The 12,500-nt window shown below is 36.6% G+C and overlaps 1 protein-coding gene across 2 annotated transcripts in view; it reads left to right on the top strand.

Annotated features, from left to right (window-relative positions):
• The window catches only part of LOC106880802 (proline-serine-threonine phosphatase-interacting protein 2), a 47,902-nt gene that overhangs the window by 14,725 nt on the left and 20,677 nt on the right, over positions 1-12,500 (top strand). For both annotated transcript variants that reach the window (XR_008266054.2, XM_052974483.2), the window contains exons 3-5: positions 6,038-6,112; positions 10,875-11,016; positions 11,914-11,976. Coding sequence is in view for 1 of the 2 variants with exons in the window: in XM_052974483.2 (XP_052830443.1) it covers positions 6,038-6,112; positions 10,875-11,016; positions 11,914-11,976 (280 nt within the window). In the remaining variant the exon portion in view is untranslated. The remainder of the gene's footprint in view (positions 1-6,037; positions 6,113-10,874; positions 11,017-11,913; positions 11,977-12,500) is intronic.

A 12,500-nucleotide genomic window follows, 5' to 3' on the forward strand; every position in this document is an offset into this window, starting at 1 on the left:
ATTATACATACATTAATATATATATATATATATTATATATATATATATATTATACATACATTAATATATATATATATATATATTATATATATATATATATTATACATACATTAATATATATATATATATATTATATATATATATATATTATACATACATTAATATATATATATATATATTATATATATATATATATTATACATACATTAATATATATATATATATATTATATATATATATATATTATACATACATTAATATATATATATATATATATATATATATATATATATTATATATATATATATATATATAGGCGCAAGAGTGGATGTGTAGTAAGATTGGTCGTTGCATTTGTAAATCCATTATGAAGATTCAAATACCCTATGAGTAAAATCCAACAGTCTTTGAAATTGGTCATTCCAAATACAGAGTTTATACACAGTGCTATTGAATCAAGGGTTCTATTTAAAGTGACCTAAAAGTAGGGAATGTATTAGTAAGGTCAAATCGAAAACAGGAAGAGAGGAATAAAGAAAGAGAGAAAAAAAGTGAAGAAAAAAGGAAGAAGAAAATATTAAAAGGAATAAAGAAAAGAAAGGAAAAAGGAATACGAAAATAGAGATAAGAGAAAGCGTACCGAATCAAACCCACTACCTTATGATTGTGAGCCCAGCACTCTAACCACTGAGCCATGTACCTTCTACATTTGACAACAGCTTACAAAACTTAATCATTTATACCAGTGGTTCACAACCGGGGTCCATATAAGATTTTTGGAGTTCATGCAACAAAATAATAAATTGGGGATCCACAGCAATATTTTAAGGGCCCCGAAAAGAACTAGGTTCCTTTCTCTACATTTTGCATGATTCAACCTATACAAGTTAATGTGCAAAAAACAAAATAGGAATTTTGAAAGAAGTTTCTATAAAACTAGATTTTAGACATTGAATGGTTATTGGGGTCCACCTGAATAAAATTGTAATCAAAGGGGTCCATAGATAAAAACTGGTTGAGAACCCCTGATTTATACTGTATAACAGATTGGTTGCTCACCTAGAAAGTAATTATATCTTACCACAGCAAAAAGGGTGTTGGAAACGGATGTAAGGCTTGATAACAACTCCTGGCAAACCAAGCTGTAGCAGAAGACAGTAAAGAGAGAAAAATAGATCTTAGCATGACATGAATTGTTTACCAAAAAAGCATTTAACAGCATGCTGTCTTCTTAGATACAAGGAACACTCCATACAAATAACGTAGGGTCAATACTAATATGATACATCAACCATGTTGTATCAAAATGGGAAACAACTGTATTGTGTGTTGGCACTCCATCGCTTACGACGTCGAGGGTTCCAGTTGATCCGATCAACAGAACAGCCTGCTCGTGAAATTAACGTGCAAGTAGCTGAGCACTCCACAGACACCATGTACCCTTAACGTAGTTCTCGGGGTTATTCAGCGTGACACAGTGTGACAAGGCTGACCCTTTGAATTACAGGCACAACAGAAACAGGAAGTAAGAGTGAGAGAAAGTTGTGGTGAAAGAGTACAGCAGGGTTCGCCACCATCCCCTGCTGGAGCCTCGTGGAACTTTAGGTGTTTTCGCTCGATAAACAATCACAACGCCCGGTCTGGGAATCGAAACCGCGATCCTATGACCGCGAGTCCGCTGCCCTAACCACTGGACCATTGCGCCTCCAAACAACTGTATTACTGCAAAACAAAGAACAATTAATTAAAACCAATCCTATATCTGTTTGATGAAGAATCTTTCTGGAAGACTCCTTATCTCTGTCTACTCTTCTATGTTGTTCTGATACCGTTAACACATATGCTGAATTAAAACCATCATGGGTTGTAAATTATAACCATCTCCTTTGTGTGGATGATTTAAATATTGTTCACAAGAGTCAATACATGGCTGAAGAACCCACTTAAAATTGTTTATGATTTTAGACAAGTTCTAGATATGAGCATGGGATTAGGCAAAAGTATCAAAGCCACACTTTAAGAGGCAAATTAACTAAAACTGAGAGTAACTCAATTAAATTTAAACGCAAAAATCAGACAATTAAAAGAAAACCACTCATGCAAGTACTTAATAGTTGAAACTGATAAGACTCAGCATATTGAAATGAAGGAGAAAGTTAGAAGAGAGCACTTGAGAAGGGTCAAACTTAAAAAAAAAAAAAAAAAAATGAATTCAGCGCTAGAAATATGATAAATATGAATTCACTAGTTATTCTTGTTACAATCTAAAGCTTTGGCTCCTCTAATATATTGGGAGTTAATGGAACTGAAGAGCTTTGATGGAGACGCTAGGAAACTAATAGCCAAAGCCATCATTCTAAATCTGGTATAGACAGGATATACCTAGTTTGTGCATTAGGAGAATGGGGTTTTGATAATTATAGAAAACTACTTACCACAAAATACAACCCTCTACATGAGAGACACCACCAACTAAATCATTCAGTGAAAAACCTATGGAAAGAGATGGAGAAGACACCCAAAGATGAACTGGCACCAAACAATCAACAGGAACACACAGTTGATTGACAGAATGTAGAACGACACGTTGAGAAAAGCAAGGAACCGTGATCATTGGGCACACTTTGACTGCCTCGTGTATCTCAAGACATGGAAGCCTCTAAGTCTAAATAAGATTACCACAAAATATTTCTTTATATGTCTCTTTTTGTAACTTTATTTTGGAAAGTATTATTGTCAGAACCAGGTTATATTGTCCAAAAGAAGGAGAGAAAAGGAATTCATATTGTTAGTTTTGCATTTAAGAGTAGAATTATTCTAAACCATCAACTAATTCCAATTACTATGAAGGAGTGTAATGGCGTACTTTTATTGGTAAAAAAAAAGCATTGAGAACAGTAGCCCTTATAAGCTTCTCTTCCATGGCTTCTATTGAGAACACTCCCTTTTTTTCACCACAAACAGTTCTTACTCCCAAACTTATTTCAGACCACATGAATTCATATTCCAGATACTGGAATCTTCTGAACTACATTTAATTCCAGCAATGAGACAAAGAGATCTAATATACAATTAATACTAGACTTACAAAGTAAGTACTGGTGTCAATTTGTTTCACTAAACCCTTCAAGGCAACGCTCCAGAATGGCCACAGTCCACTGAATGAAACAAGCAAAAAATAAAAGATTATTCTGAACAACTATGGATGACTGTACAACCATCATTTCAGAGAATTAACCAACAAGGGTGTCCTCTCTGCTGTTACAAAGACCAGCTAAAGTTAACCCTCAGAATTGATGAAACTAATAAGATGTGGATCAACACTAACAGAAGCTTTCTCCATTTGCTTCCTCCATCATCTTCAGACGATTCAAATTTCTGGCAACTACCATTAACCCTTTAGTGTTCACATTATTCTGCCAAAATTGATGCTTTTTTATCCACATTGCTTTGAACTAATCATGCATTATCTTGTAGCTATAAGAATTTGATGAGGTAGCTGCTAATTTTTAAAATGATATTGTAGGGTTGGTGTGAGAGACCAGATCTGGCCAGTTCTAACATAAAACAGGCAGGATACTTTTGGCCAGATATGGCCGGTTTAAATGCTAAAGGGTTAATGCATCAGCAGTCCCACATACCATGCTTATTGTATCTCTCTTGTTCCCTTCTGGGGTCCCACACTCAGACATTTCTTCATTGTCATCATCAACATTCAAGCGAGGTCGTTGCCAGTGCCGCTGGACTGGCTCCTGTGTAGGTGGCACGTAAAATACACCATTTTGAGCGTGGCCGTTGCCAGTACTGCCTGACTGGCCTTCGTGGTGCCGGTGGCACGTAAAAGCATTACCAAGGAAACATGATCATGGAAACCAAGTAATTCAGAAAGTGGTTAACACACCGTTTCCCTCAGTGATAACAAATACACAAAATAAAACAATAATATACATTAGTAATATTTATACAGTTACAAAAGTTACACAGTTTGCTCATAGAACCACATTACAAATATATAGGAATCACAATATATTGCTAGTAAATAATAAATTAGTGTTAATGCCAGTAAATGTCATATGTTATTGGTATGAGATCTTTTGACATGGTCATTCTGGTGTTGCCTGTTTGGTATCACTGGGTTTGATACTGACCAATTTGAATTCAGACTTTTTTATGTTTTCTTTTCCTTTTTTTCTATAATAATAAAAAGCATCCAGTCCACACTGTAAGTGGTTGGAATTTGGAAAGGCATCCAGCTGTAAAAGCCTTGTCAGAACTGACCTTACCTGTGCTTGTACCATGTAAAAAGCACTCAGTTTACTCTGCTGGGCCATTGCACCTCCACACACACACACACACACACACACACACACACACACACACACACACATATATATATATATATATATATATATATATATATATATATATATATATAGGTAAGTGGTAGGTTTGCCTCGATCCTTCAGGAGTAGTCTGAAGCATCCAAGCAACCAGGGGATGTTTAAATCCGGAGGCACTCCTGGGGATCACCTGTATGGGTACCGTCTTGGGAAGAGGGCATCCAGAGGCAGGTAATATGTTGCTTAAACCGTAGTTTATGTATTTACTTGGAGAATGGAGCAACAAATACAAGAAAAAGCATTTTCGTTGGACTAGATAGCCGTTGTTTTATTATGTGGAGCTTGTGAAATGAGTCAATGTGGAGGTTTAGGTTATGTAATGAGTAATTTTGTATATTATGTCTTAGTCACTTACGTACGTTTCTCTGAAGAGACCGGCCAAACTACTGGCTGCATCGAAACGTACGTAAGTGACTAAGACATAATATACAAAATGACTCATTACATAACCTAAACCTCCACACTGACTCATTTCACAAGCTCCACATAATAAAACAACGGCTATCTGGTCCAACGAAAATGCTTTTTCTTGTATTTGTTGCTCCATTCTCCAAGTAAATATATATATATATATATAGAGAGAGAGAGAGAGAGAGGAACCATGTACCTCCTCTATAACAAAACACCTATTTCTTCCTCCTTATTTCTTTGTCACGCTCTAACCTTTCATCCTCTGACATGAGTCCCCCTCCTCAAATGCCACTGCCCCTCTCATAACTCCTTGTCTTGCAAGTTACTTGGTGACCCTGTCAGTGCAGGTGCCACTTAAAAGCACCCAATGATATATATATATATATATATATATATATAAATATATAAAATAGTAGGGTAAAAAATTGGATATTAATTAATATCAATTTAATACCAGGAAACTAGCACATTAAAAGAATCAGGAGATTCAGAAAAAAATTATCTGAGATCTCAAAAGGATTATTGTATATGTATATATAAAAGAGACCACTAAGTGGACTGCTAATGTGCTAGAAGAAGATCACCAAATAGCTCTCAAAGAAAAAATTTAGCAAAGCAAAAACATACGGGTGAGACTAGTGAAAATTATAGAAATAAATACATAGTTATCCGTATACAACTTTGTATTCATTTCTATAATTTTCACTAGTCTTGCCCGTATGTTTTTGCTTCGCTAAATTTTTTCTTTGAGAATTATTCGGTGATCTTCTTCTAGCACATTAGCAGTCCACTTAGTGGTCTCTTATATATATACACACACACACACACACACACACACACACACATATATGATGGGTTTTTCCAGTTTCCATTTTCCAAATCCACTCACAAGTCTTTGATCGACCCAAGGCTACAGTAGAAGACACCTACCCAAAGTGCCACACAGTGGGACTGAACCCAGAACCATGAGGTTGAGAAGTAAACTTCTTACCACACAACCATGCCTGCATCTCTGGATATGACTGGTTTAAATGCGCTAAAGGGGTTTTATTCATCAAGCTGAGATGAAAGATGAAAAGTAAAGTTGACCTCAACAGGGTTTTGAACTCAACCCTCACCCCCACCCCATTGGTCATTCTACTGTTCTACCAATAATACTAATACTAATGATGATGATGATGATAATTATAATAGCTTGGCTAATTATAGTCTCCTTTTTGCTTCAGAGCCAAAATAGAAAATGAATACAGCAAAAGTCTGAATAGACTAAACAAAGGCTCCGAAGTAGGGGACGATTTGGGGTAAGTGAAACTATTTCACCTTTGAATGTTTCTTTGTTTTTGCTTTTGTTTTGATTTTTTTTTTTGCTTTTTATTTTTTGTTTATTTTTTTGTTTTTTGTTTTTTGTTTTTGGCTTTCTTCCTTCTCTTTCCTATCTCTGTTCAGTGTTATTAATTTTATGGTTTTTCTTTCTCTTTTGCTCTTTAACCCTTGATAAATATGTTCTCTGAGTGTGCGTGTGTGTGTCTGCATGAGTTTATGTGTGCGTGATTGTGTAGTGCATAGCATTCACAATATTCTGTGTGCATGTGTGTGCACATGTGTGTATGCATGTGTGTGTGTGTACGCATGCATGTGTGTGTGGTGTGTGTGTGTGTGCTTGTGTTGAATAGTTTTGACAATGTTGTCATCTTTGTTTAACCCCGGGCCAACTCTTACAGTAGTGACCTGTCTGAAGGTCTTATGACCTTCCCATGGTAATCATCCCATTTTTTCTTATTGCTTTATTGCTATTATAATATTTCAGACACAGTACACCTAGGACTATACTATCCAGTATGTACTAACAAATTGTTTTTAATAAAGTAGGATGTGATTTAGAGACTGAAGATTTGGTTGCTATTTCTAGCAAACCGAACGTCTTGTTTATATGGCTACATAGTTCATACGCCTTTAGTGTTGCTTGTATGCGTGTGCATACTAGCAGAGCACGAGGTTGATATTGTGTAATAGTTACAACCTGAGTTATTGGTGGTATGTATTGTCCTTATCTGTGGTTAGACATATGGCTTGTCTTGTAGTTGTTGTTATCTAGTCAACTGTTGAAAGCAAGCAGACATGCTTGTAGTCATAGGGTGGTTGTTTTGGGTGAGGTAGGGTGGAGTGGTTTTTTATTTTTAAATAAAATAGTTTTTTACTATTACAAGTGAGATACTAGGGGTATATTTTCTTGGTAAACTTTCCTCACAGTAAACCTTCTTCAGTGAACTTACCTGTATTCATAAAGAAGCTGGGTGAAAAAGAAAATGTTTTTGATGTGGGGTTTCCTTGGTCAGGGCTGACTTGAGATCAAATTACCACAACAACTGTGCTGTATCCTGAACTCTGTGGCACTGATCCTGCAACCATGTCATTGAGAAGCAATACCACATAACCATGCCAGTACCTTTATAGGTACTGTGCATGTATCCTGCATTGAACAGTTCAATCTACAATGACGAAAATCATTTGCAACTATCATGCAGTGTCAAGAGAAGGAGATAAACATTCACAGACTCACAATCTCATTCACTCACTCATTCACTCTCTCTCTCTCACACACACATCCATAAGCAAAGGATGACACCAAGAACATCATCTGTCTGTAGAATAATGTTCAACATATCCTGTTGAACTCTTGCCAGCATGGATAAAATAAACATTAAAATTATGTTGATGATCTTTGTAGAAATGTGTGGCTATTATCAGGAAATTTTAGGAGGACGTGTTAATATGTATTTTTTCCTGAATGGTTGTCTTCTGTGAGTTTTAGAATCCAAGTGATTGGATATCATGTGGTGGCTCTTAATTTAAGTGTCCAGTGACCAACTTTAGTTTTCCTGTTGTTTGTGACATGGGCTTGGTAACTAACCTATGTGGACAAAGATGTCAGTTTGACCTGATTAACGCAGCTGGGGCAGATTGATAGCAAAGAGATTGCCAATCTTACTGTGACCATCCAGTTTTAATTGTTGTGTGACGATTATTATACCATCATAGAATCAATAAAATTTATTAACGAGGGTAGAAATTAATATTAATCAATTAAAACCAGTGGTCTAACATATTAAAAAAATCCGAAGATTAAAATTACATTACAAACAAAAATAAGAGGAATGACCAGCAAAAGTGGACTCCTATATGCTAGAAATAGATGCCGAATCATCTAACCATAAAAAAAAAATATATATATATATGTTCTGAGAACATATATATATTTTTTTTCGTGGTTAGATGATTCGGCATCTATTTCTAGCATATAGGAGTCCACTTTTGCTGGTCATTTTATTTTTGTATGTAATATCATAGAATCAATAGGTAGTTTTTATAAACTATATAGTACAAGGGTTGGCTGAAAAGTTCATTGGCTGACCAAGATACTGTCTCGGAATGTAACAAAATGAGGTTTAATTTCCAATGTAGCCCCCTTATGGTCCACACACTTCTTCCATCAGTGTTGCAGTGCATAGATTCTGTCGGTGAAGAATCTTTCATCCTTAAGGTAAAAAAGAATCATCAACAGCAGATATGACATCATCATTGTGAAACTGGTTCCCAGCCAAGTGTTTTTTCATGTTAGGGAACAGATAATGGTCAGATAGGGCCAAATTAAGAGAATAGGAAGGGCAATCAACCAGTTCAAAACCATTGAAACCAAGGGCGTTTATAGTGGAGCATTGTCCTCGTGAAACAAGACCCTTTTCATCAGTTTTCCTGGGTGTTTGGTCTTGCTAGCCATTCATAACTGCCTCGGTAAGTTGAAAGAGTGCTCTCCATTGATAGTGTGGTCCTTTTGAAAATAGTCAATAAACACAATTCCTTTTGCACCTCAAAAAACTGAGACTGTCACCTTCCCTCCAAATGAAACATCCATGGCCTTCTTTGGAGCAGATGAGGAGGGGGTTTCCACTGCCTGGATTGTCTCTTTGTCTTTCACTCAAAGTGATGGAACCCAACACTCATCCTGGGTTAGGAAACGTTCAAGGAAACCAGCTGGATCTACTTCAAACAATATCAGATTTTCCTGTGATGTGGTCAGCCTGGTACATTTTTGATCAGATGTCAGAAAATATGGTAGCCACCGAGCAGAAGCCCTCGTCATGCCAAGTTCATTGTGCAGAATATCCTCAAGCCTCTCACAGGATATGCTAATAGCATTGGCTATTTGGTTTACTCTCTTTTACTCTTTTACTTGTTTCAGTCATTTGACTGCGGCCATGCTGGAGCACCGCCTTTAGTCGAGCAAATCGACCCCAGGACTTATTCTTTGGAAGCCTAGTACTTATTCTATCGGTCTCTTTTGCCGAACTGCTAAGTTACGGGGACGTAAACACACCAGCATCGGTTGTCAAGCTATGCTAGGGGGACAAACACAGACACACAAACATACACACACACATACATATATATATATATATATATATATATATATATATATACATATATACGACGGGCTTCTTTCAGTTTCCGTCTACCAAATTCACTCACAAGGCTTTGGTCAGCCCGAGACTATAGTAGAAGACACTTGCCCAAGGTGCCACGCAGTGGGAATGAACCCGGAACCATGTGGTTGATCCATCACCACATTAGCAGTGATAGGAAAGACAGAGAGGGGGGGACAGCATATCTGTAACCTTATGCCAAGCTGTCAAGTTGACCAAGCTGTTGTTGTTGTTGTTGTTGTAGTTGTCGTTGTTTTGTTCCAGGTCACTTCTTACTGAGTAGACCTGTAATCAAAATTGTTTCAGCTTTGATCATTCCATTCTGTTCTTCCATCAAGCATTGCATTTCTAAGAATAAACGTGTCTAGAGTGTCCTTCACCTTTCAGTATGGTAGAGTGTTGTCATCTGAGAGGTATTTGGTTCTTATTATTAATGTTTCAGGTGACCACTGTAGATACTTCTTTCTTGGCTCAACTATACTTTTAGGCTAGTTGTTATTGCTCAGCTCCAAACCAGCTCTGACTGAACAGACCAATGATCAAAGATGGTCCAGCTATGACCACCCTGTCTTTATAATCTATATTTTCTTAAACACAATTTAGCAGGAGTGGCTGTGTGGTAAGTAGCTTGCTTACCAACCACATGGTTCTGGGTTCAGTCCCACTGCATGACACTTTGGGCAAGTATCTTCTAGTATAGCCTCGGGCCGACCAAAGCCTTGTGAGTGGATTTGGTAGACGGAAACTGAATGAAGCTTGTCGTATATATGTATATATATATGTATGTGTGTCTGTTTATATGTTTGTGTGTCTGAGTTTGTCCCCCCAACATCGCTTGACAACAGATGCTGGTGTATTTATGTCTCCGTAACTTAGCGGTTCGGCAAAAAGAGACCGATAGAATAAGTACTAGGCTTACAAAGAATAAGTCCCGGGGTCGATTTTCTCGACTAAAGGCGGTGCTCCAGCATAGTCGCAGTCAAATGACTGAAACAAGTAAAAGAGTAAAGAGTAAAAGAGTATATAATACTACATTCTCTAACGTATTCTTTTCTAAAAAGAGTACCATATGATTCAAAAAAGACATGGTTGCTATTTCTTGCAGATTGCACAAGCACAATTTTGGTTAGTAGTCGTTGTATGCAGTGGTTTATTAAAATAACTTCTGAATCAGTCAAGCTTTTTTTTTTTTTCTTTTTTTTTTTTTTGCTGTTTTATTATATTTTATTTATATTTTTATAAATGTCACAAACATTCAGTTTATTTTTAATTGTAATGTTGCTTCTTGCAATGCATAAGGTAGCTTACAAATTTTATATAACCTAAATTAGTAGCGTAATCGGTATTAATTGCTTTTACTGTCTGCACCAGTGGTTTTCAATCAGAGTCCATATATGATTTTGTTGTTAGAATTTGCGTGCAATAAATTGCCTATATAGGTGCAGGCTTGGCTGTGTGGTAAGAAACTTGCTTCCCAAGCAAATGGTTCCGGGTTCAGTCTCGGTTTAAAGATTTTTTAATTGAACAAACAAATTAATTTTTATTTTTCTTTCTTAAAAAAAAAAAAAATTCTTTTCTCTAGGGTTATGGGTCAATCTTGGATTAAGCTGAAATATGAATTTGATCAAGTTGCCTCTACACATGAAGAATTAAGCGCTATGCTTTCTTCTCAAGTTGAGAAAATTAAGACAATGAATGATAATCAGGATGAAAAGAAGCGAAAAGTGAGTTGCATTTTTAACATTCGTCTCAAACACTTGAAGACAATTTGGACTAGTAATTGCAAGATCATGGTTTCAATCCCCAGACCATGTGTTGTGCTTTTGAGCAAAATACTTCATTTCACACTGCTTCAGTTCACTCAGCTGTTAATGGGTAATTTTGTGACAGAGTGGCGCACAGAGGTGAGAGGGTGACTCAGGAAAATCACTCAAACAGTGGAGGTCCAACGAGCTACTGAGCTACTACGTTTTGTATTCAGTGATTGAAAGGATAAATGGTAAAACCCTTACTGTGAATCCCAATTGGTTGGGATTGGCTGTTCAGCCACATCAAAATACGCCTCATTGTTTAATGAAGATGGCTTTCTTTTATTTATTTTGGATGGGGACCTAAGTGGTTAGCATGGAATCACTGACTCACAAACGTGCTGTCTCCTCACACCACATTTTCTACTCTAACTACTACTACTACTACAGTGGCCTTTGTTCTTTGAGACTGGCTGGTCTTATACCACCTCCACCTATCTGAATCATTTCTTCTCCCATTCACCACTCTATCCTCCTCAGCCCTCCACTAACTTTTAGGACCAACTTTTACCTCCCTAGAACTTCTTCACCCTTCCCATGTTTTCTTTATTATTATGGTGGTGGTGGCAAAGATGATGGTGATTGTAGTGATGGTGAAAGCAATAATGACCATGACAACGATAGTGCCGCCGTGGTTATTTAGTCACAGTTCAGAGCAGGAATTGCACCATCCTTGACCTTTAGAAAGGTCAAGGACAATACATTTCCTGTTCTTACTAAGACATTAAGAAAAAAGAAAAAAATATCCCAAATTACCTCAGACATTTAATTATTCTTTCTTTCTTTCTTCCTTTCTTTCTTTCTTTCTTGTAGTGTAAAGAGGCAGTAAGAAAGTGTCACTCACACAATTCATCCTTATACAACCGGACTTTAAATGTAAGTATTTTGTGTATATACTCACCAACACATCCACTCATACATGTGTGTATATGTGCATGTTGATATGACATGAGTGCTCAAAGCTCCTAGCTTTGGGTAAAAGAAAATACAGGAAGATCACTTAAATACATGATTTTATTCAACATATTCCCTTCTCAGATTCACACACTTATTGCAGTGGCCCTTCAGTTTTTCTAAGCCCTATAAAAGAACTCAGAAGGTTGGGCCTCCAACCAGGCCTTTTGCAATTCCCTTTAAGCCAGGAACTTTCCAGCACTTACGTCGTATTTATATATATACATATATATAAATAAGAGGAGTGGCCACCAAGGGGGATTCCTGCTATACGCCAAATTGCCTTACCACAAAGAATATGTTCTCAAAAACTTTAGCTAAAGCCAGAATGTATGTGAACAAGACAAAATAGAGCAATTAACTCCATATGAGAACATATTCTTCATGGTAAGGCAATCTGGTGTCTTCTAGCATATTATGAATCCACCTTGGTGGCTATTCTTCTT

This window comes from Octopus bimaculoides, chromosome 18 (assembly GCF_046866305.1).
Source record: "Octopus bimaculoides isolate indiv1 chromosome 18, ASM4686630v1, whole genome shotgun sequence".
In the NCBI taxonomy this organism is placed as follows: Eukaryota; Metazoa; Mollusca; class Cephalopoda; order Octopoda; family Octopodidae; genus Octopus; species Octopus bimaculoides.